Here is a 26,284-nt window from a genome sequence, read left to right as displayed (position 1 = left end):
CCACCACCTCGCCCAGCTAGTTTTTTGTATTTTTTAGTAGAGACGGGGTTTCACCGTGTTAGCCAGGATGGTCTCGATCTCCTGACCTCGTGATCCGTCCGTCTCGGCCTCCCAAAGTGCTGGGATTACAGGCTTGAGCCACCGCACCCGGCCCAGGTGAGAAATTTTAAGGAGAGAGAAAAAAGTATATGGATTCAGTGGAAATTTTAAGGGGTAGTATCAGTAGAATTAAAGGTAGTCTTATGAGGGTGACGGGAGTTGGGCAATCATAGGTTTCTTGTTTAAGAGAGACTGGGGAATGTGGAAGAGATTTGTGGGAGAAGTTAATTTATTGGCTGAAACAGTTCCCTGAATTTTGAGTTCTAGGTGCTTATGAGGTATTCAGGAGGAAATGTCAGAAAGAATGGAACAATTATTTATTGTCTGTCTGCTCTATGTTGCAAGCATTGTGCTTGACAGCTAACCTATGTAGGAATGTGACTGAGAATGATAATAGAAACAAAAATGACACCAGTGGCCAAATACAGATCACAAAGGCAAGGCACTAAAACTAAATATTAAAAATACAGAAATACAGAAAGAGGCTGGGTGTGGTGGTTCATGCCTGTAATCCCAACATTTTGGGAGGTCATGGTAGGTGAATCACTTGAGCGCAGGAGTTGGAGACCAGCCTGGGCTGAATGGGGTGAAACCCTATCTCTACAAAAAAATTATCCTAGCTACTCGGAGGGTGAGGTGGGAGAATCACCTGAGGCCAGGAAGTCAAGGCTGCAGTGAGCTGTGATTGCACTACTGCACTCCAGCCTGGGCAACAGAGTAAGACCCTGTCTCAAAAAAAAAATTTTTATATATACACACACACACATAAAGTTCCCCTGTAGTCTCTCACTCCCACCTTATTTTATTTTATTAGTTCATTTTTATATATTTAAAGGGTACAAGTGCAAATTTCTTTCTTTCTTACATGCTTATATCATGTAGCGGTGAAGTCTGGTCACTTAGTGTACCCATCACCTGAACAGTAAACAGTAAAACCTAGAAAATTACCTGTACCCGATAGGTATTTTTCAACCCTCATCCCCCTCTCACCTTTTGTAGTCTCCAATGTCTGTTATTCCCTCTTTATGTCCATGTGTGTCTTTTGTTTAGCTCTTGCTTATAAGAGATTATGTTGTATCCGGCTTTCTGTTTCTGATTTTTTTCACTAGGGATAATGGCCTTCAATTCCATCCATGCTGGTCTAGAAGACGTGATTTCATTCTTTTTTATGGCTGTCTCGCTCCCACTTTCTAGAGGTAGCCATCGTTAACAGTTTGGGATATTCTATATCATATCGGTATATTTATAAGTATAGATATATATGTGCATACACACACATAGACATACCCTTTCATTTTTCCAATAAATGAGTTCATATTTCCACACATGCATCTGCAACTTGATTTAAAAAATCATGGTCATCTTTCCATGCCAGGATAGACAGACCTCTTTAAAGTTGGTAATATAGTGTTCTACAATTGTTGTTGTTGTTGTTGTTTTAAGAGAGTCTGATTCTGTTGCCTACGCTGGAGTGCAGTGGCATGATCTAGGTCCTTTGCAGCCTCAACCACCCTGTCCTCCCACCTTAGCCTCCTGAGTAGCTGGGATTACGGTGCATACCACTAGGCTCAGCTAATTTTTTTTTTGTATTTTGTAGAGACAGGGCTGGTCTCCAACTCCTGTGCTCAAGTGATTCTCCTGCCTCGGCCTCTCAGGGTGTAGGAATTACAGGCATGAGCCGTTGCACCCAGCCACCATAATATGTTTAATCTTTTTTCGGGTTGATGAACATTTAAAGTTGTCTTCATCAACTCACTATTTCAAATAATGTTGAAGGAATCTCCTTATATTTAATATATACTCTTGCAAATATAGTGAAAGATATGCCTATCTCAAAATTTGATATTGTTTCCCAAACGAGCTTAATTTACATTCTTAACAACAGGACTAGTGAAACTTCTTCCTTATATTCCCATTGCATGTTATCTGTCTTTTAAATTTTTGACTGTCGGATTGGCAAAAAAATGGTAACTTATTTTTACAAGTATCTTTTATATATTAATGATAATTTATATTTCTTCTGGATTGTTTATTCCTATTTTACCCATTTGCTGTTGTATTGTTTTTCTTATTAATTTGTTGACAGGACATTGACATTTTGTTAAATTTGCCAGCATTTCCCCAATCTGTTGCTAGTCTGGAGTTTTTTGTTTTTATTTAATCAAATCTGCCCTTTTTAAGAATTTCCTTGATAGTTTCTGGACTTGCTGTCTTAGATAGATGTGTTTTTCATTTAAAAATATTCTATTTTTCTTCTATTATGCAACTTTTTTTTTTTTTTTTTGAGACGGAGTCTCGCTTTGTTTCCCAGGGTGGAACCCAGTGGTGTGATCTCGTCTTACTGCAACCTTTGCCTCTTGGGTTCTAACAATCCTCCTGCCTCAGCCTCCTAAGTAGCTAGGATTATAGGTGCACGCCACAACACCCACGCCACAACACCCAGCTAATTTTTGTTTGTTTTTTGAGACAGTGTCTTGCTCTGTCGCCCAAGCTGGAGTGCAGTGGCATGATCCAGGCTCACTGCAGCCTCTGCCTCCTGGGTTCAAGTGATTCTCCTGCCTCAGCCTCCCAAGTAGCTGGGATTACAGGCATGTGCCACCATGCCTGGCTAATTTTTGTGTTTTTAGTAGAGACAGGGTTTTGCCATGTTGGCCAGGCTGGTCCCAAACTCGTGACCTCAAGTGACTCACCCACCTTGGCCTCTCTAAGTGCTGGGATTGTAGGTGTGAGCCACTGTGCCTGACCTATTATGAAACTTTCAAAGTGATTATCTTTTCAGTGAATCTGGTATTTTGGGGTTTAGTCATTTATAAGGTACTGACACAACTTTTTATTTTTCAAAATTTATTCTAATACCATTATTGGACAGATTGTCCTTTTATCACTGATTTGAAATGGTAACTCTGTTATATACTAAATTTCTCACAATGTGCATAGGTACTTTCATTGATTTTAGGGGAGAGATCTATTTTTGCACATACCACTATTGGTTTAATTATTGTAGTATTATAGTTAACTTTGATATATGTTATGGAATGGCTTGATTCATTACTTAATTTTTTTTTTTTTTTTTTTTTTGAGATGGAGTCTTGCTCTGTCATCCAGGCTGGAGTACAGTGGCGTGATCTTGGCTTACTGCAACCTCTGCCTCCCGGGTTCAAGCGATTCTCCAGCCTCAGTCTCTTGAGTAGCTGGGATTACAGGCAAGGCACCATCATGCCTGGCTCATTTTTGTATTTTTAGTGAAGACAGGGTTTCACCATGTTGGCCAGGCTGGTCTGGAACTCCTTACCTCAGGTGATCCATCTGCCTTGGCCTCTGAAAGTGCTGAGATTACAGGCCTGAGCCACTGTGCCCGGCCTGTTCCTATATTTTATAATTATGTGCTTTTGTTAATGGGGTCTTCTCATAGACCTATTATATACTGTTTTCTTTTTGTATGTTTAAATTAAACTTTCCACCTTACTAATAATTTACCTGTCTTAGAATTTTTAAGGTAGATAATGTCATCTGCAAGTAGCAGTTTTGCCTCTTCTTTTCTATATCTTATTTATTTATTTATTTATTTTATGTTTTCTGAGACAGAGTCTCTGTCACCCAGCCTGGAGTGTAGTGGTGTGATCTCGGCTCACTGCAACCTCCAGCTCCCAAGTTCAAGTGATTCTCCTGCCTCAGCCTCCTGAGTAGCTGGGATTACAGGCACGCACCACCATGCCTGGCTAATTTTTGTAGTTTTAATAGAGATGGGATTTCGCCATGTTGGCCAGGCTGGTCTTGATCTCCTGACCTCAGGTTATCCACCCACCTTGGCCTCCCAAAGTGCTAGGATTACAGGTGTGAGCCACTGCACCCAGCCTTTTTAATTTTTTAAATTTTTTAAATTTTTTAAATTTATTTTATTTTTTATTTTTTTTTGAGACGGAGTCTCACTGTCCCCCAGGCTAGGGTGTAGTGGCGCGATCTCGGCTCACTGCAAGTTCGGCCTCCTGGGTTCACGCCATTCTCCTGCCTCAGCCTCCCGAGTAGCTGGGACTACAGGCGCCCGCCACCACGCCCGGCTAATTTTTTTTGTATTTTAGTAGAGACGGGGTTTCACCGTGTTAGCCAGGATGGTCTCTATCTCCTGACCTCGTGATCCGCCCACCTCAGCCTCCCAAAGTGCTGGGATTACAGGCATGAGCCACCGCGCCCGGCTGCCTTTTTTATTTTTAATCATTGGCTAGGATTTTCTAGACGGTATTGAATTGTAGCAATAATCTCTTATCTTAGTGAAATATAATAGAAAAATTTCTGTCAATTAAAGAAAAAAACTTTTAAAGAATTAAAGTTAGTGTTATTCAGAAATGTTACTGAGACCGAGTGCAGTGACTCACGCCTGTAATTGTGCCACTGCACTTCAACCTGGGTGACAGAGCGAGACTCCGTCTCAAAAAAAAGAAAAAACCTCAGCCAAAAAAAATGGAACAAAAGAAAAAGAACTGTGATAAGTATTTGGCACTTTTTTTTTTTTGAGGCACATTCCTACTCTGTCACCCAGACTGAGTACAGTGGTATAATCACGGCTCACTGCAGCCTTAACTGCCCAGGCTCAAGCAATCCTCCTACCTTAGCCTCCCAAGTAGTTGGGACTGTAGGCACGCACCACTATGTCTGGCTCATTTTTAATTTTTTTGTAGAGACAAGGTCTGCCTATGTTGCCCAGACAGGTCTTGAACTCCTGTACCCAAGCAGTCCTCCCACACTGACTTTTCAAAGTGCTGGGATTATGGCATGAGCCACTTTGCCTGGCTGCACTCATTTATTTTCATTTTTTGAGTCAGTGTCTTCCTCCATCACCCAGGCTAGAGTGCAGTGACATAGTCACAGTTCACCGCAGCCTCAACCTCCCAGACTCAAGCTGCACTTATTTTTATTTAGTCTTCATGATAATACTCAGAGGCAGATGTGATTATCTCCATTTTTCAGATGATAACATTGAGACTTAGTAACCCACAATACAAAGCTGAGTGTGTTTTTTTTTTTAAGAGACAGAGTCTTACTCTGTCGCCCAAACTGAAGTCCAGTGGCTCAATCATCCAAACTCAATCCAGTGGCTCACTGCAGCCTTGAACTCCTGGGCTCAAATGATCTTTGTGAGTAGCTGGGAATACACTATGCCTGGCTGATTAAAAAAAATTTTTTTTAGAGACAGGGTCTTGTTCTGTCACTCAGGCTGGCCTTGAACTCCTAAGGCGATCCTCCCACCTCGGCATCCTGAGTAGGTGGGATTACAGGCGCAAGCCACCTTGCTGAGCCAAAACTGGACCTTGAACTTCAAAGAGATTTCTCTTTTCCCCTTATTACATTGACAAAGCTTTATAACATTGCTTTTTTACTTTATTGTCAAATTCGTATTTCATAATTGTTATTTTTGAGTTCACTATCTTTTTGATTATTAAAAGGTGGAAATTGCTTTATGACTTTTTTGTAGTTAATAATTTGGGAGGTGATTCTTTGAGATTATATGAATACTCTAGTCCCCCAAAACATTTTGCCCAATGGTCTTACCATTCATGGATAATCTTGCCTAAACCAATTATTATAATGGTTATTGCAAATAAAAGTATTTTTTCTGAATAGTCTAATTTAGGAGAAAAACTTACAGTGAGGTAGCAGAAGGACTGAATTTGATTCTTTTGGGGGTTTATTTTTTAAAAGCAATTAGTCCTAAGGAAAAACTTTATAATAGATTCTATATTTTAGAATATAGGCACATTGAAAGCAGTTTGTCTTCTGAAACTCAATAGCAAAATTAAAAATGCTTAAAAAAATTCAGCTAAAACCATGTCTAAATTCACCATTTTGGGAATCTTTGTGATATAGGAGACTATATTCTGTTGAAGATCAGTGGTAAAATAATTTGTGCTAATGCTGAAGTTAAACTAGAAAAAAACATCATGCATGCATAATTTGTTTTATACCTTTAGAATGTAATATCTATTTTGCAGCTCATTTTTAGCTTTGGTACTGTAACAAGGATCTGGTGATTGTGGAATGTTATGAACATAGTGGTTTCGCAATTACTGAGAGAAGTGTTTATATAAAACTCCCTTGAATGTTTTAGTTCCTGGAACTTAAGGAGTGGTAGTTGATAAAGCATAACTCCTTCATTGAGTCTCTGATGGGTGTCTATACTTGAACTTTTTTTTTCTTTGAAACAGAGTCTCACTTTCTCACCCAGGCTGGAGTGCAGTGACATGATCACGGCTCACTGCAACCTCTGCCTCCTGGGTTCAAGAGATTATCCTGCCTCAGGCTCCCAGGTAGCTGGGATTATAGGCACCCACCACCAAGCCTGGCTAATTTTTGTATTTTTAGTAGAGATGTGTTTCACCATGTTTGCCAGGCTGGTCTTGAACTCCTGACCTCAAGTGATCCGCCCGCCTCAGCCTCCCAAAGTACAAAGTATAGCACCTGGCCTATACTTACACATTTTTTTTTTTTTTTTTTGAGATGGAATTTCGCTCTTATTGCCCAGGCTGGAGTGCAATGGTTCAATTGGTTCACTGCAATCTCCGCCTCCCGGGTTCAAGCGATTCTCCTGCCTCAGCCTTCTGAGTAGCTGGGATTACGGGCATGCACCACTACACCTGGCTAATTTTGTATTTTTAGTAGAGACGGGGTTTCTCCACGTTAGTCAGACTGGTCTCGAACTCCCAACCTCAGGTGATCTACCCGTCTTGGCCTCCCAAAATGTTGGGGTTACAAGCATGAGCCACTGCGCCCGGCCTTATACTTACACTTTCAAGTATTACACAGATGTTTTAAAAGTATTTGTATGTTCTGATAAGTGTTTTTTAGCTTTTGAAAAGTAAAATTTATGTAAAAGCCTTGCTGTTTACAAATGTTTACCTATGTGTTAATTTTAAATGTGGACTTTGATAAGGAAGTTATATTTTCATGATATCCAGTGTAACTAATTTTTTTCCCACTTATTCAAGAAAGATAATTTTACACTTATTCTTTGACAGAGAAATTCTATAGAAATTTTCTTCTTCTAATTTAATTCCAGAATACATTCTTTAACCCTATGCCCTCACACTAGTAACCTTGAGGGTTCTTTGAAAGAAAGATTGCTTTAAAGCAAGCAATTCTCTTTTGTCATTAAAATAAACTATTTTCTATTTTTATTTTTAAAAACTATTTAAAACAGTATAATTATTCAAGTGTATATATATGTATTTGATTTTTTTGTTTTTATTTTTATTTTTTGAGACAGTCTCCTGTGTTGCCCAGGCTGGAGTGCAGTGGTGTGATCTCGGCTCACTGTAACCTCTGCCTCCCATGGTCCCAGCCTGAGAAAGGATCCTTCCACCTCAGCCTCTTGCTAATTTTTTTTTGTATTTTTAGTAGAGACAGGGTTTCACCATGTTGCCCAGGCTGGTCTTGAGCTCCTGGGCTAAAGTGATCTGCCCAGCTCAGCCTCCCAAAGTGCATGAGCCACCATGCCCAGCTTGATATTTTAATTTTTACTTTAATGAAATCATTTCCTGGAAGCAGTGCATGTTGATGCACACACAAAATGACTGAAGTTCATCAAATTGTCAAGCATTCAATAATATGTAGAACATCATTATTTTTAATCATTTTCAAACTTAAAACTCCTTTTCTTTTTCAGGGATATCATGATAACACATTTTGAACCTTCCATCTCCTTTGAGGGCCTTTGCAATGAGGTTCGAGACATGTGTTCTTTTGACAACGAACAGCTCTTCACCATGAAATGGATAGATGAAGAAGGTGAGTGGTAAAGGCAGGGCTGCCTGTGTAAGCATTTTATTTAAGATCTTATTCTATCATTTGTTCTAAAAATATAATAAGAGTCCTAAAAAGTTTAAGAGGAAAGACTATTAGAAATTTGATGTCATTCTTATTTTTTCTTAAAGTATTTAAAAGAATACTAAAGAGTACAATCTTTGTTTTGCCCCTTTTATACCAAAATGATGTGAAATTAACTTGACTTTTTTTTTTTTTTGAGACAGAGTCTCTCTCTGTTGCCCAGGCTGGAGTGCAGTGGCCTAATCTCAGCTCACTGCAACCTCTGCCTCCCAGGTTCAAGCAATTCTCCTGCCTCAGCCCTCCGAGTAGCTGGGACTACAAGCGTGCACCACCATGCCTGGCTAATTTTTGTATTTTTAGTAGAGACGGGCGTTTCACTATGTTGGCCGGGCTGGTCTCAAACTCCTGACCTCATGATCTGCCCACCTCGGCCTCCCAAAGTGCTAGGATTACAGGCATGAGCCACCTTGCCCAGCCTAACTTGACTTTTTTAAGCATGAGGTAAGCATCTCATCAAATAGTGTGATATTTTACTTTAATTTTGTTTTTCATTTGAATTAAATTTTTGTTTATTTATTTATTTATTTATTTAGAGACGAAGTCTCGCTGTGTCACGCAGGCTGGAGTGCAGTGGCGCGATCTCGGCTTACTGCCAACTCTGCCTCCCGGATTCACGCCATTCTCCTGCCTCAGCCTCCAAAGTAGCTGGGACTACAGGTGCCCGCCACCATGCCCTGCTAATTTTTTGTATTTTTAGTAGAGACGGGGTTTCACCGTGTTAGCCAGGATGGTCTCGATCTCCTGACCTCATGGTCCACCCACCTCAGCCTCCCAAAGTGCTGGGATTACAGGTGTGAGCCACCGTGTCCAACCTTTTTTTTTAATTTTTAAAGACAGGGTCTTGCTAAGTTGTCCAGGCTGGTCTCCAGCTCCTGGCCTCAAGTGATCTTCCCACTGTGACCTCCCAAAGTACTGGGATTACAAGCATGAGCCACTGCATTCAACTTCACTTTATTTTTTTAATTTAATTTTTTTTTTTTTTTTGAGACAGAGTCTGGCTCTGTCGCCCAGGCTAGAGTGTAGTGGCAGGATATCAGCTCACTGCAACCTCCGCCTCCCAACTTCAAGCAATTCTTGTGCCTCAGCTTCCCTAGTAGCTGGGATACAGGGGTGTACTACCACACCCAGATAATTTTCGTATATGTAGTAGAGATGGGGTTTTGCAGTGTTGCCCAGGCTGGTCTTGAACTCCTGGCCTCAAGTGATCTGCCCACCTAGGCCTCCCAAAGTGCTGGGATTACAGGTCTGGGCCACCACACCCGCCCCCCAGCTTCACTTTAATTTTGAATATGTGTTGTCTTACATTTTAAGAGATTACGTGTTTTTAAGCTGAATATTACCTTAAAGAAAATTTATGGAATGAAAGTGATTTTGACAATCATTATTTCAAAGTAGCGGCAGAAACCTGATACCTCAGTGACTTGTACTCAGAAAACATTTATCATATATGTAGGCTTACGCCTGTAATCCCAGCATTTTAGAGGCTGAGGTGGGAAGATTGCTTGAGGCCAGGAGTTCGAGAAGAGCCTGGGCAACATTGTGAGACCCTGTCTCTACAAAATGTTTTTAAAACTTAGCTGGGTATGGTAGCGGGCACCTGTGGTCCCAGCTACGTGGGAGGCTGAGGTAGTAAGATTGCTCAAGCCTAGAAGGTCAGGGCTGAAGATGGGCCCTGATTGTGCCACTGCACTCTAGCAACAAAGCAAGCAACTCAAGACCCCGTCTCAAAAAAAAAAAAAAAAAAAGGAAAAGCAAAAAAGAAGCAAATATCTGTGTGCTGAGGACAGACATTTCCTATCTTCAAACCCGTAGTCTGATTGGGAGATGGACACATGTGTAACAAATGTGATAAATTCTGGAACATAAACGCATCGGGGCCTTGAGGAATACAAAAGAAGACACATCTGTAATACATCTGCAGTATTTGACCTAAACCTATAACAGAGTAAAAGTTTTTGAGGTAGAGGAGGTGAGGAGAAAACCATATAGGCTGAAGAAGAATACATAGAAAGGCACAGGAATGTGAAGAACATGATGAGTGAAAATCTGTCATTCACTGTATCTGAAGTACGAAGTGATGAGGTATGAGTTTGGGCTAGACCCTCGCTACTCAAAGTGTGATCTACTGGACTTGTTAGAAATGGGGACTCTTAGGTCCCGCTGTAGACTACTGAATTGGCCTACAGTTTAACAAGATCCACGGGTGAGCTGTATGAATACAGAAATTTGTTTGAGAAGCGTGAGACTAGATCCCCAAGAGCTTTGCAGATCACATTAAATTTTATTTTACATGACTGTTGTTGAAGTCTAGTTAAAAGGTACCCTAAAGGAAGGGTGGGTTGGGGGTGAGGGATAAAGGCCTACATATTGGGTACAGTGTACACTGCTCAGGTGATAGGTGCCCCCAAATCTCAGAAGTCACCACTAAAAGAACTTGCTCATGTAACCAAACACCACCTGCTCCTTGAAAACCTATGGAAATATAAAAAAAAGAGAAGATACCCTAAATAGACTACTTTTGTACAATAGTTTTCTGTTAATTGTTATACAAATATAATTTCATTTTAAGGAATGTCATTATAATATTTAGCTCAATATTTGGGATAATTTCTATCTTCCCTGATACAAAGAGCTCTGGAAAGTCATTATTGAGGCTCCAAGGTATAGGTAAGTGCAAACACATTCTCATTTTTTAAAACAGTGTTCCTGAAGTAATTCATGTTCACTGTTCGGGAAAAAAAGTAGTGCAAAAAATTATGAAATGTAAAAAGAAGCCCCCTGTTTTTCCTTTTTTTCTCTCTCCTCCCTCACCAATTCCAATTGTAAGAGAAGAATAGCTTAGTATATATCCTTCTATATATTTTCTATGCATTTGCAAACATGTATGTTTCTATAAATTCTTTATTAACAGTTTTATTAACATGACAAATGATATACAGCTGATATTTTGCAGTCTTGGTGGACATGGGGAGCTTGGGGCTCAGTGCCACCCACCTTGGCCCTCCATGGCCTTCAAAAAAAATTATATGGGGCCGGGCATGGTGGCTCATGCCTATAGTTCCAGCGTTTTGGGAGCCCGAGGCGGGTGGATCACCTGAGGTCAGGAGTTCGAGGCCAGCCTGACCAACATAGTGAAACCCCATCTGTACTGAAAATACAAAAATTAGCTGAGCGTGGCGGGTGCCTGTAATCCCAGCTACTAGGGAGGGTGAGGCAGGAGAACCGCTTCAGCCTAGGAGATGGCAGTTACAGTGACCTGAGACTGCGCCATTGTACTCCTGTCTGGGTGACAGAGTGAGACTCCATTTAAAAATATATATATATATGTGTATATATATGTATATATATGTGTGTGTGTATATATGTGTGTATATGTGTGTGTATATATATGTGTGTATATATATGTGTGTGTATATATATGTACACACACACACAAATTGTTATTCAGTGTTTTCCTTTATAGTGTGCACTGGACATTTTTTCATTTCAGTGTATTTCAATTTGCATCATTACTTTTTTTTTTTTTTTTAGTACTGCATAGTATTACATATTATAGATGTTTCTTGATTAATCCCTTATTGATGGACATTTGGACTATTTCTAGTTTTTCACTACCATAAACAGTATATAATGATTTTTTTTGTGTGACAGTCTCACTCTGTCGCCCAGGCTGGAGTGCAGTGGCTCGATCTCCTCTCACTGCAACCCCCTCCTCCTGGATTCAAGCAATTCTTGTGCCTCAGCCTCCTGAGTAGCCAGGATTACAAGCATGTGGCACCATGCCTGCCTACTTTTTGTATTTTTAATAGAGATGAGGTTTCACCATGTTGGCCAGGCTGGTCTTGAACTTCTGGGCTCAAGTGATCCACTTGCCTTGGCCTCCCAAATTGCTGGGATTACAGGCATGAGCCACCACTCCCAGCCTTATTTATTGATTTTTTAATATAGAGGCTGGGTTCTCACTATGTTGCCCAGTCTAGTCTTGAACTCTGGCCTTAAGTGAGCCTCCTGACCCAGCCTTCCAAAGTGCTGAGATTGCAGGTGTGAACCACTATGTCAAAACATATGTATATCAAAACATCATGTTATAAACCACAAATATGATTTTTGTCATTTAAAAAATTCAACTTGTTTTTCACACAACTACATGAAATGAGAGGATTTTTTCATTCTTGCCCTTACCAACCTTAGATATTATGAATCATTAACATTTTTAAAAATCAGTAAGTGAAATGCTAACCTGGTATTTTAAATTTTGCATTAAGAGGAAGGTTGAGTATCTTTATCTTTTTGACCTACTCTATCACAAAGATAGTTTAAATATGGTTACTTATAAATTTCATGACTGTCTCACAGTATGTCTTCAGCCAGAAAATGAGACTATATATAATTTAGCACAGTGTGCAACTTATGCTTAGCATTCGATAAAATGCTTCTTATAAACGAATATTATTCTCATTTTAATCCTGTCCTGATCATTTCATACCATTTATTTGCTGATTAGAGTTGTTTTTCAGTCACTGATTTTCAAACTGCAGCGCATGTAGGAATCACTGGACAGTGCTTTTTATTAGAAGTACTTAGTTTAGCGATAGTCCATTAAACATTTTTATAATACCTTTGTATTATCCTTGCCTGGAGAGTTCTGTTCCCAAATTGTCACCTCGCTGTCTCTCATCATTCAGGTTTTAACTTCTTGTCATGTCCTCCAAGAAGCCTTCCTACCTCCATTCACTTTGTATCTTCTTACCGTGTTTTTTTCTCTTGTTTTTCTGTTTTTGGTGGGTTTTTTTGTTTTTTGTTTTTTTTTGGTATGGTAGAATGTAAACTCCATGAGAGAAGAGGTCTTGTCTGTTTCGTTCACGTTGGAGCTGCGTGCCTAGAGCAGTACTAAATAATATTATGCTCAAAAAATATTTGTGACTGGGTGCGGTGGCTCACGCTTATAATCCCAACATTTTGGCAGGCCAAGGCAGAAGGATCCCGTGAGCCCAGAAGTTTGAGACCAGTCTGAGCAACATAGTGAGATAGTGAGACCCTGTCGCTACAAAAAAAATTTTTTTTTAATTAGCTGGGCATGATGGTGTGCATGTATAGTCTCAGCTACTCAAAAAGCTAAGGTGGAAGGATCGCTTGAGTGTGGGAGATCGAGGCTGCAGTGAGCCATTGTTGTGCCACTGCACTCCATCCTAGGCAACAAAGCAAGACCCTGTCTCCAAAAAAAAGATATATTTGTGTGTGTGTGTGTGTGTGTGTGTGTGTATTTGTGAGTTGTACAAAAGTCTAGGAGCAAGCCTTTCCTGGTTTAATTTTACTTCAGTTATTGGAGACTTAAGCATTGGCAGTTACTGTTTGTTCTGTTTTTTTTTTCTTAAAGTAGCATATTTTAATTAACAGATGTACATAGTAAATTCACTTTCTGATGAAACAGTCCTGTTATAATGCATTTCATACTTCTTTCTCACTGAGTAGCTATTAAGTTTCCTAATTTTCTGGAGAAAGCTGTGAAGCTGTAGGCTTTGTCTTGTTCCAGTAAAAGGTTAAATTTTTCATTAAGGTCTGTTGATTCCCATGCGATCCTTCTTACCTTGCTTAATTCTGATACCAATCTTTTCTTAATTTTAGACATACAGAGCCAACAGTAATTATTTTTAAGTTACTTTCAATTATTTTTCAGTTGTAATTTTGTCACCTTTGGTTTTAATCATGTAGGCATTGGGGCATGTCGGTCTGATCTGGAGAAAAAAAATTCTCTAGGATCAAAGACAGGCCAATCATTTGATTTCTTTGGCATATGAGAAGTGCTGTTCCTCAAGCCAAACGTTTAATTGTTGGGATTTTATGTTGGAGCAAGTAAAGATCTTAAGCTTTCTTCATCTGTTTAAAGAGATTTAAGACAACTGCCTTTTTCCCTTATACTCAAAACCAGTCTTAGTGATTTGTTTTACTGTGGAAAAACTGGTTTGCTTAATCTAACTAAACATTTTAGAATGAGTAGTTATTTTGTAACCATCATGCCACTCTCTTCTTGCTCATAAATTCTTGTGTAACAAAAGTGTGGAACAGGGAATGACAAATGTGACTTTATTTTTTTAACAAAGGTGAGTTTTCAGTTTTTAAAAAAATTTTTAATTGACAGATAATAATCATATACGTTGATGGGATACAGTGTGATGTTTCAATATATGTATATGTTGTGGAATGGAAAAATCAGGGTAATTAACACATCTGTTACCTCAAATGCTTATTTCTTTGTGGTGAGGACATTTAAAATCCATTCTTTTTGTTATTTTGAAATACGCAATACATTATTATGAATTGTAGTCACCATACTGTGCAATAGATCACCAGAACTTACTACTCCTGTCTAACCACAACCTTGTACCTTTTAACTGGCACCTCTCCTTTCTCTATCTAACCCACTCCCTCCAGCCTCTAGTACTCTATACGTGTATGAGTTCAACTTTTTTAGATTCCACATATCATGTGGTATTTGCCTTTGTATGCCTGGCTTATGCTTATTTCACTTAGCATAATGTCCTCTAGGTTCATCTGTGTTGTTGAATATGACAGAATTTTCTGCTTGAGGCTGAGTAGTATTCCATTGTGTATATATGCCATATGTATTGTATCTGTTTATCCATTGATGGGCATATCTTAGCTATTGTGAATGATGCAGATGCTATAGTGTAGTTCACCTTTGTTTTGAGAGAGAGAGAGAGAGAGAGAAAGAGAGAGAAAGAAAGAGAAAGTCTCACTCTGTTGCCCAGGCTGGAGTGTACTGACGCGATTATAGCTCACTGCAGCCTCAAACCTATGGGCTTATGGGATCCTCCCATCTCAGCCTCTTAGCTACAGGTGTGTACCACCACACCTAGCTACTTTTAAAAAATTATTTTGGCTGGGTGCAGTGGCTCACACCTGTAATCCCAGCACTTTGGGAGGCCGAGGCAGGAGGATCACCTGAGGTCGGGCCAACATGGAGAAACCCCATCTCTACTAAAAGTACAAAATTAGCCGGGCGTGGTGGTGCATGCCTGTAATCCCAGCTACTTGGGAGGCTAAGGTAGGAGAATTGCCTGAACCCGGGAGGTGGAGGTTGCAGTAAGCTGAGATCACGCCATTGTACCTAGCCTGGGCAACAAGAACAAAACTCCATCTCAAAAAAAATTTTTTTTTGTAGAAACAGGGTCTTGTTACATTGTTGCCCAGGCTAGTCTTAGCCAGGAGTTGAATTCAGCCAACTCCTTTGGCTGAATGTGTAGCCAATGCTACTTCACCTATTTAGATAGCAGTATTATGACTCCAAACCTGAAAACTGAAAAATTAATTTTAACAGCCAGGCATAGGGTTCATGCCTGTAATTCCAGCACTTTGGGAGGCCGAGGCTGGAGGATCACTTGAAGCCAGGAGTTCAGACCAGCCTGGGCAACCGCGAGACCTGTCTACAAAAAATAGTAAAGATGATTAGCTAAGTGTGGTGGCATGAGCCTTTAATCCCAGTTACTTTGGGTGGCTTAGCCCAGGAGGTTGAGGCTGCAGTGAGCCAAGAGTGCACCACTGAACTCTAGCCTGGGCCACAGAGTGAGACCCCATCTCAAAAGAAAAAGAAAAGACAAGAAAAAATTAACAGCAATTAGAAAAGGAAAGCTAAGTACCTCCAAGCATATCTAGTTTTGTAACTTTTGTTTGAAGAACTTCCTTTAACATTTCTTTTGTTTTTGTTTTGTTTTGTTTTGAGATGGATCCTTGCTCTGTCGCCCAGGCTGGGGTGCAGTGGTGTGATCTCGGCTCACTGCATCCACTACCTCCGGGGTTCAAGCAATTCTCCTGCCTCAACATCCTGAGTAGCTGGGATTACAGACACCTGCCACCATGCCCGGCTAATTTTTGTATTTTCAGTAGAGATGGGGTTTTGCCACATTGGACAGGCTGGTGTTGAACTCCTGACCTCAGGTGATCTGCCTGCCTCAGCCTCCCAAAGTGCTGGGATTACAGGAGTGAGCGCCTGGCCTCTTGAACATTTCTTATAGAGAAGTTCTACTGGTTATAAATTATTCATGTTTTTAATTTCACTTAAAAATAAATTTATTGAGGTATAATTGACATATAATAAGTTATACATATTAAAACTTTACAGTTGGATGAGTTTTGATACCTAGGAACCCATCAACACAGGCAAGATAGAGAATGTATCTGTTATCCCCAAATATTTCCTTGCGCTTAGCAGCACCTCACTCCTGCTCTTTTGTCCTCAGGCTACTACTAATCTGCTTTCTGTTACTACAGATTAGTTTGCATTTTTTAGAGTTTTATATGGGTAGAATTATACAGCATGTACTTTTTGGTGGGATGTGTGACTTCTTTACTTAGCGTAATTGTTGATACTTGTATTAGATGTGTGTATCGGTAGTTCATTCCTTCTTATTGCTGAGTAGTATTCTGTCCTGTGGATGTACTACAATTCATTAATCTGTTGAAGATCATTGGGATTGTTTCTGGTTTTGGCTGTTTTAAAAAAGGTGCTGTGAACAGTCATGTATAAGTCCTTGTATGGAAATATATTTCCATTTTTCTTGAGTCAATACCCAGAAGTAGAATAGCTGGATCATGTGGTAGGTATATATGCTGCTTTTATAAAATGGGAAAAGAAGATTTGGAAAAGGAGATGAGATGGGGCAGTTCATCCCAGGCACATCCTTGAGCAGATGGTTTTTAGTAGGGAATTCACATGGAAGTTGAGGATCAGGAAATTGATTCCTTTTAAAAATTGTCTATGCCTGTTCGTCCCTGAAAAGTTTGCCTGCACTCCAGGGGTACCGTTTTCCAATTAGAAGATAGCTGACTAGAGATGTCCCCAACTACTTCTCTTATTTCTGCCCTCTGCCCCTGCTCTGTTCTTCAGACAGACCTTATGCCCAGGAAATTCTGGCTGCCATCTTTTATACACCAGGCTGTCTGGAGGCCTGGGAGGAAAAGGAATTAGACTGGGGTTCACCTGGGAGAAACCCTTGGCTGTGGTGGAGTGGGGATGGATTCAGAGGTGAGGTGTGATACTATAATGTAATGAAAAAATATATCTGCTATTCATCACTGCTTCCTGACAGTGCCTAAAACCCTTGTTCAAGTAGAAGGTTAGATTTTTCATTAAGGTCTGTTGATTCCCATGAGATCCTGAGTAACAGAAGTGAGAAGAGCATCTTTTGTTATTTATGATAAGCCTCTGCCAACCAAACCTTATTTTATGCTAATGAGGTGGCTCTTGGAGGATGGCTTCTGGTTGCCAGAGGAATCAACCATGTGGTTAGAGAGTTGGGACCTTCAGCCTACCTCCCCCTTATTTCTGGGGAAGGCAGAGGGGCCAGGAGATGGAGTTAATCACCAGCGGCCAATGGTTTAATCAGTCTTGCTTAGGTAATGGGACCCCCTTAAGAACCCAAAATGTAGGGGTTCAGAGAGCTTCCTGCTCGGTGAACAAATCAAGGTCCTGGGAGGGTGGTACCTCCAGACCAACTTGGAAGCTCTGCGTCCCCCCGTACCTTGCCCCATGTACCTCTTCATCTGGTTCTTCATTTGTATCCTTTATAATATCCTTTATAATAAAGTGTTTTTGGAGTAAATTGTTTAACATGAGGAGGAGGTTGTGGGTGTAGGGGCCAGGGAAAAGCTTCCCCATTGCTCTCCAAAGATTTGCTGAAAAATCAACTTGCTGGCAGGGTGCGGTGTCTCACGCCTGTAATCCCAGCACTTTGGGAGGCCGAGGCGGGCGGATCACAAGGTCAGGAGCTCGAGACCGTCCTGGCTAACACGGTGAAACCCTGTCTCTACTAAAAATACAAAAACATTAGCTGGGCGTGGTGGCGGGCACCTGTAGTCCCAGCTGCTGGGGAGGCTGAGGCAGGAGAATGGCATGAACCCAGGAGGCAGAGCTTGCAGTGAGCCGAGATCGCACTACTGCCCTCCAGCCTGGGCGACAGAGCGAGACTGTCTCAAAAAAAAAAAAAAAAAGAAAAAAATCAACTCACAAGAGTCAGATTAATTGGAGAAAAGTCATACAGATTACAGATTTTATTACACGAGGGAACCACAGAGATTACTCACCCCCTAGTGGGGTTCGGAAGCATATGTAATATCCTGGCAAAACAGGTTGTATGGCTGGTCCAGGTGCAGTGGTGTTTACAGCTAATTGATCACAGCCAGTTACAGATTTCTTTGTTCCTTCTCCATTCCCATTGCTTCACTTGAGTAGCCTAAAAAATAAATTAATTAAATAAAACAGGTTATAGGAGAAGGGAAAAGAGAAATTTTGTTGTGGGGATTACTAGGAAGAATGAATGGATCAGGGAAGGGAGATTAACTTGTACATTATCTTGTGAAAGGATCTGTAATCTGTGTAATTACATTCTTGGTCTTACTGGGAGGGGAAGACAGAACAGTTGTTCTCCTTGGTGGGTCTGGATTTTGGGCTATAAAGGAACTTCAGAGAAGTCATTCTGGCTTTGGGAGAGGTCAGTTGTAGGGGTGCGTGGTTGGGGGAGAAAGTCTGAGAAGTATTGGTTACTGAGTCCCAACATGGGAATGCCCAGTTTGTAGCCAAGTCAGACTAATTTGGCTGATTTGTGGCTGATTTGAGGATCCACTACTTGCAATTAGCATCTGAAGTGGGGGGCAGTCTGTGGGACTGAGCCCCTAAACCTATGGGGTCTGTGCTAACTCCAGGTAGTATCAGAATTTAATTAAATTGTAGGACGCTCGATTGGTCTCCACAGAGAATCAAAGATCTGCTTGTGGAAAACTCACACATCTGGTGTCAGAAGCATTGTGAGTGGAGAAACAGTTTTTTATTTATGAGGCAAGAGAGGCTGTGGGAGTCTTGAGGAGGTATTGGGGCCCTTAGACGCTGTCATCTGCTCCAGTATCTGGGAAGGTCTGTCCTCCTCATTGGCATCCCATCTCCAGTTGCCCTGTCTTCCTCTCCCTCATAGACCACTGCTCACATGGAGTACGCTTATGATCCCCACACTGTTTTCTCCTCACTCTCACTTCTCCATCCGTAGGCAATCACTGATCTGCTTTCTGTCACTATTGCATACATATAAATGACAAAATGTAGTGGGTTTTTTTGTTTTTGGTTTTGAGAGACAGGATCTCACTGTGTTGCTCCGGTTGGCCTCCAACTCCTGGGCTCAAGCAGTTCTCCTAGCTGAAACTACAGATGCACACCATGACTCCTGGCTCAAGCATAGTGTTTTTGTGCTTTTTAATAAATGACATTATGTATCCCATATTCTGAAATGTCTCTTTTTTCTCTGGATGTTATGTCTTTTTTTTTTTTTCTTTCTGACACAAATCCTTTCTTTGTCCCCCAGGCTGGAATGCAGTGCTGTGATCATGGTTCACTGCAGCCTACCTCCCAGGCTCAAGCAATCTGCCTGCCATAGCCTCCTGAGTAGCTGGGACTATAGGAGTGCTCCACCATGCCCAACTGACTTTTTTTTTTTTTCTTTTTGAGATAGAGTCTCGCCCTTGTTGCCCAGGCTGGAGTGCAGTGGCATGATCTCAGCTGACTGCAACTTCCGCCTCTGGTGTTCAAGTGATTCTCTTGCCTCAGCCTCCCGAGTAGCTGGGATTACAGGCGCCTGCCACCATGCCCAGCTAATTTTTGTACTTTTAGTAGAAATGGGGTTTTGCTATGTTGGCCAGGCTGGTCTCGAACTCCTGACCTCAAGTGAACCACCCGCCTCGGCCTCCCAAAGTGCTGGGATTACAGGGGTAAGCCACTGGGCCCAGCCTAAATTTTTTATTTTAGTTTTTGTAGAGATAGAGTCTTGCTGTGTTGCCCAGGCTGGTCTCAAAACTCCTAAGCTCAAGTGATCCTCCCGCCTTGCTCTCCGAAAGTGTTAGTTAGGATTACAGGCGTGAGCCACCATGCCGAGCAGGTGTCTTGAGATCTGTTAATGTAGTTAGGGAACTAGTGTACCCTTTAAAATTTTTTTATTGTAATTAAATATAACTAAGAAAATTTACCAGTTCAGCCACTCTTAAGTGTACAGTTCAGTGGCATAAGCACATTCAGTGTTGTACAACTATTACCACTGTCCATCCATTTCCAGAACTTTTCATCATCCCAATCAGAAACTGTACCCATTAAACAATAGCTCCTTATCCCTCCTTTTGCAGTCCCTAGTAACCTGTGTTAAACTTTCTATGAATTTACCTATGCTTGGTCACCTTTGTTTTTGTGTTTTTGAAAGATGATTGTGATTGGTAAATAACTCCAGGTTGGAAGTTTTTTTTATCTCTCAGTACCCTGTCTTACAGCTTGCATTGTTTCTAATGCAAAATCTACTGTCAACTTCCTTTCTGTATGTGAAGCATCTCTTCTCTGGCTGCTTTTAAGACTTTTTTTTTTTTTTTTTTTTGGAGACAGAGTCTCACTTTGCCACCCAGCCTGGAGTACAGTGGTACAGTCATGGCTCACTGCAGCCTTGACCTCCCAGGCTCAAGCAATCCTCCCACCTCAGTCTCCCAAGTAGGTGTGCTGTCTCTTATACACATCTAGATGTGTATAAGAGACAGAGCCTGGGCAACAAGAGTAAAACTCTGTCTCCAAAAAAAAAAAAAAAAGTTGAGGATGAGCAGCTTCATGGGATGGCATATATTTCTGTAAACACTGACTTACACCTCCCAGAAAAAGGAAGCAACAAGCCAAAAATTCACTACTATTGTTATTGGGCCTAACAGTGAAAGGATGACCACCTAAAAACTATGGCATTCTTGGAAAATTTTTGCAAATCTGTATTTTAAGCAGTGTAACCCTTTAAGGGAGTACAGTGACTTTTGCAAATGGTTTAGTGTTCTGACTGTATATCCAGAGGCAGGGTGGCAGCACGACGGTCCTGATGGGAACAGAGAGTGAGAGTCTGTGAGTCTGTGGCCAACACAGATGTCTGGGAGAAGAATGTGTGACACTGTCTCAGAGGTTGCCAACTTTGGTATTAGGCTGTGTTCTTTGAAATGTGGGGCACTGAATTTAGGCATATACTGAAATAACTAAATAAAACGAGAGTTACATGTGTGTTTCATGTTCTATATCCTGTCAGGTTGTCTCATATAAATAATTGGATTGTGAATATTTACCTAACTTTTTGAGGTCTAATGCCCTAATTTGCTTTTGTTTTTATAGGTAAAAAACAACAGCAGCAACAAAAACAAAAACAGTAGATGTGTTGGGGAAAACAAGAAAAAAAACCTGCTGGTTTAATATACAGATTTCATTACCTTGAAATTCACTGCACTGAACAGGTCTCATTCTGGGTGTATTCCTGCTCTAGGATGTGAATTTGGACTTTTGTAATAGAGTGGGCTTTGAGAAATAGCTTTTCTGCTCATTTTAGTTTCATGATGACTGCTTGGAATGTTTTGCTTCACACTTATGCATTCAGTTTTATCAGGCATTAAGCAGTCGGCCAAAACAGGTAATGCTTGAACTGAAGACATTCAGTCCAATAAAAACAAAATGGATTTGACCATACGTAGAGTCAGTAACTAACTCTTATTTTCATACTTCCTTATGGTTATTCAGAAGTGGTAATCTCTAGGTACATTTTGAAAACAAGTACTTGATCTGGCTTAGATTTCAACTAAGAGCAAGCAGATACTGGCCTGATAAAAAGATGATGTCCAGCAAAAGTGAGATGGTTAGAATTGGCTTTTTTCATTCATAGACTACTACAGTAAAATCATCCTAACTGCAGAAGTCACTTGAAATATGGAAATCACAGTTTGCAATGTATTGGATTTGGTTCAATCCTTTTTTGCTTTCTGGGACATCAAAATTAGCCAGTGGGTCTAGGGAAATCTGGACTTAATGTTTTAATGTTTAGATTTTGAAAAGCCAAGATGCTTATAAAACACTCATTGGTATCATTTATGACAGAGAGAGAGAGCGCGCGCGCGCGTGTGTGTGTGTGTGTGTATCTTATTTAAAAAACAATCTAGACTCAGTTTTCTCACCTGGAATATTAGAAATGAAGTGTTGGCTGGGCGTGGTGGCTCATGCCTGTAATCCCCGCACTTTTGGAGACCAAGGCGAGAGGATTGCTTGAGCCTGGGAATTTAAGACCAGCCTGGTCAACATAGGGAGACCCTGTTTCTACAAAAAATGAAAGGGAAAAAGAAGCCAGGCATGGTGTCATGAGCCTGTGGGGTTCAGCTCCCACCTTGGAAGGCTGAGATAGGACGATTGCTTGAGCCTGGGAGGTCAAGGCTACAGTGAACCAAGATCATGCCACTGCATTCCAACCTAGGCAACAGAGTGAGACTTTGTCTCAGGAAAAAAAAAAAAAGGAAAAAAAAAAAGAAATAATGATGATACTGACTTTCATATTTGTGGCAAAATGAGAGAAATTTACATAACTGAAAAAGGGAGTCTTTTTTTTAATGACTGACTTTATTTCTTTGAGAAAAAATAAAACAGACTTGTAAACTTTGCTCCTGCTACTTTGTAGGCAAACTTACTTTTGTAAAAATGCTAGACTCTGGCCGGATGTGGTGGCTCACGCCCATAATCCCAGCACTTTGGGAGGCTGAGGCAGGTGGATCGCCTGAGGTCAGGAGTTTGAGACCAGCCTTGCCTCTGTCTCTACTAAAAAATACAAAAAAAAAAAAAAAAAAATTAGCTCGACGTGGTGGTGCACATCTGTAATCCCAGCTACTAGGGAGGCTGAGGCAGGAGAATCACTTGAACCTGGGAGCTGGACGTTGCAGTGAGCTGAGGTGGTGCTACCACACTCCAGCCTGGGTGACAGAGTGAAACAAAAAAAAAAAAAAAAAAGCTAGACTCCACACTCTTTAAAAAAAACTTTACTAAGATATAATTCACCAATGTAAAGTGTACAATTCATTGGTTTTTAGTATAATCGCAGAACTGTGCAGCTGTTATCACCATCAATTATAGAACATTTTCATTACCAACCCCCCCACAAACAAAAAATCCCGTATCTATTAGCAGTCACTACTTGTTTCCCCGCTATCCCTTTCTCTGCAGGCCCCAGACCTAGGCAACCACTCATCCACCATCTGTTTCTATAGGTAGACTGATTCTAGACGTTTCCTATACAGTGTCATTACTAATTCCTTTTATGGTTGGATAATATTCCATTGTATGGATATACACATTTTATTTATCCATTCATCAATTGATGGACAATTGGCTATTGTGGGTAATGTTGCTATGAACATTTGATTACAACTTTTTGTGTGAGTATGTTTTCATTTCATATGGTAACTGTTTAACCTTGCGAGGAACTGCCAGTTTTCCAGAGTGGCTACACCATTTTTCCAATTTCTCTGCGTACACTTAGACTTATTATTTATCAGTGTACTGAGTTTTGATCAAAAATAGTGTATCTGTGTAATGTGGTTAAATCATGTTGACCTCACTCTTTTTCATCTGGCCTCTTAAAATATCAATACTAAGACATTTATAAAATGAGCATATGAAAACCAGTAACTTTCCTCCCTACAGATTGAAAATATTCAATCAGAAAGTATATTCAAAGAAAATATTTAATCTACAGTAACAACATAAAAACTGGTTTTTGAAAAAATCTAGTAATAAACCTGAGAGAAATTTGAAGAAACTACATAAAGAAACAAAAAACTAAATAGAGTGTCATAAAATGAAACTTGAATGAATGGTTTGGGAAAAAGCCACATTATACAAAGTGAATTCCCTACATATCAATCTGTAAAGAAAATATTTCTCCCAAATTTCCAACAGGATTTTAAGTCTGACAAAAATTTCATCAGGAAAAATAAATGCTCAAAAATAAAAGGAAAATTTTGAAAAAGGAAGTTTGGAAAGAGAAGACTTTTCCTAATTTTGTATACAAGAATAGTAACAACTGAGAGGAAATATTTGCAACATTTACAACAAAGGATTACTATCTCTATTGTACAATAAATGTCAAGAATAGATGAAAAATCTACATAATAAGGTATAAATAGCCAATTCATAAATAACAGGCTCAAAAATCACTAATAATTAAAGAAGTTTTAAAATACTAAAGTGAGACATCACTTTTCACCTATTGGATTGGAAAATGCAGAATATAGTAATTATCTGTAAGAAATTAGGTGTGATGGCTCACACCTGTGATCCCAGCACTTTCAGAGGCCAAAGCAGGCGGATCACTTGAGGTTAGGAGTTCAAGACCAGCCTGGCCAGCATGGTGAAACCCTGTCTCTACTAAAAATACAAAAATTAACTGGGCATGATGGCGGGCCGCCTGTAGTTCCAGCTACTCAGGAAGCTGAGCAGGAGAATTGCTTGAACCAGGGAGTGGAGGTTGCAGTGAGCTGAGATCATGCCACTGTACTCCAGCCTGGGCAACAGAGTGAGACTGTCTCAAAAAAAAAAAAAAGAAAGAAAGAAATTAGGAAAGGTACACTGTTGGTCGAATGAATGTATGTGTCATAACACTTTTGGGGGACAGTTGGAAATACTTGGCCAAATTTTAAATGGGCAGACTTTTTTTGTTAATTTTTTACTTTAAGTTTAATGGATACATAGTAGGTGTATATGTTTATGGGGTACATGAGCTATTTCGATGCAGGCATACAGTGCGTAATCACGTTGGGTAAATGGGATATTCATCACCTCAAGCGTTTATCATTTCTTTGTGTTACAAACATCCCAATTACACTCTTAGTTATTTTTAAATATACAATAAATTTTGTTGACTGTAATTACCCTGTTGTGCTGTCAAGTACTAGATCTTTTTTTTTCTTTTTTACTTTTTCTAACCTTTTTTTTTTTTTTTTCTGAGACAGTGTCTCACTCTGTTGCCCAGACTGGAGTACAGTAGCATGATCACAGCTCACTGCAGCCTTGACCTTCCATGCTCAAGCAGTCCTCCTGCCTCAGCCTACTGGGACTACAGGCTTGAGCCACTATTCCTGGCCATTTAAAAAAAATTTTTGTAGAGACGGAGGTCTCACTATGTTGCCCAGGCTGGTCTTGAACCAAATACTAGATCTTACTCATTCTGTGTAACTATAGTTTTGTACCCACTCTCCACCACTATCATTCCCAGCTTCTGGCAACTATCATTCTACTCTCTGTCTCCATGAGTTCAATTTTTTTTTTTTTTTCTTGAGACAGAATCGCGCTCTGTTGCCCAGGCTGGAGTGCAGTGGCACAATCTCGGCTCACTGCAAGCTTCGCCTCCTGGGTCCACGCCATTCTCCTGCCTCAGCCTCCCGAGTAGCTGGGACCACAGGTGCCCACCATGACACCCAGCTAATTTTTTGTATGTTTAGTAGAGACAGGGTTTCATTGTGTTAGCCAGGACGGTCTCGATCTCCTGACCTCGTTATCCACCCGCCTCAGCCTCCAAAAGTGCTGGGATTAACAGGCGTGAGCCACTGAGCCCGGCCGAGTTCAATTGTTTTAATTATTAGCTTCCACAAATGAGTGAGAGCATGTAAGGTTTGTTTTTCTGTATCTGGCTTATTTCACTTGACACAGTGTCTTCCAGTTCCATCCATGTTGTTGCAAGTGACAGGATCTTATTCTTTTTTGTGGCTGAATAGTACTCCCATTGTATTGCTAGACACTTAAGTTGCTTCCAACTCATGGTTATTGTGAATAGTGCTGCAATAAACATGGGAGTGTACATATCTCTTCAATATACTGATTTCTTTTGGGTGTATATCTAGCAGTGGGATTTCTGGATCATATGGTAGTTCTATTTTTACTTTTCTGAGAAATCTCCGTACTGTTCTCCGTAGTGACTGTACTAAAGTACATTCCCACCAACAGCATGTGAGGTTTCCCTTTTCTGCACATCCTTTCCAGCGTTTGTTATTGCCTCTCTTTTGTGTAAAAGCCATTTTAACTGGAATGAGATGATATCTTGATGTAGTTTTGATTTGCAGTTCCCTGATGATCAGTGATGTTGAACACCCTTTCATATATCTGTTGCCATTTGTATGTCTCCTTTTAAAAAATGTCTATTCAGGAGCCAGGCATGGTGGCTCACACCTGTAATCCCAGCACGTTGGGAGGCTGAGGCAGGCAGATCTCGAGGTCAGGAGATCAAGACCATCCTGGCTAACACGGTAAAACCCCCTCTCTACTAAAAATTCAAAAAATTAGCCAGGTGTGGTGGTGGGCGCCTGTAGTCCCAGCTACTCGGGAGGCTGAGGCAGGAGAATGGCATGAATCTGGGAGGCAGAGCTTGTAGTGAGCCGAGATTGTGCCACTGCACTCCAGCCTGGGAGACAGAGCAAGACTCCATCT

The 26,284-nt window shown here is 40.6% G+C and overlaps 1 protein-coding gene across 1 annotated transcript in view; it reads left to right on the top strand.

Annotated features, from left to right (window-relative positions):
* The window catches only part of PRKCI (protein kinase C, iota), an 84,149-nt gene that overhangs the window by 5,396 nt on the left and 52,469 nt on the right, over positions 1–26,284 (top strand). Inside the window, exon 2 of the mRNA XM_011994352.1 lies at positions 7,757–7,878. Within this exon, the coding sequence (XP_011849742.1) occupies positions 7,757–7,878 (122 nt within the window). The remainder of the gene's footprint in view (positions 1–7,756; positions 7,879–26,284) is intronic.

The sequence above is a fragment of the Mandrillus leucophaeus genome, unplaced genomic scaffold (assembly GCF_000951045.1).
Source record: "Mandrillus leucophaeus isolate KB7577 unplaced genomic scaffold, Mleu.le_1.0 Scaffold452, whole genome shotgun sequence".
In the NCBI taxonomy this organism is placed as follows: Eukaryota; Metazoa; Chordata; class Mammalia; order Primates; family Cercopithecidae; genus Mandrillus; species Mandrillus leucophaeus.
Note: the sequence above shows the minus strand (reverse complement) of the source record. Positions and strands in the feature narration are given on the sequence as shown.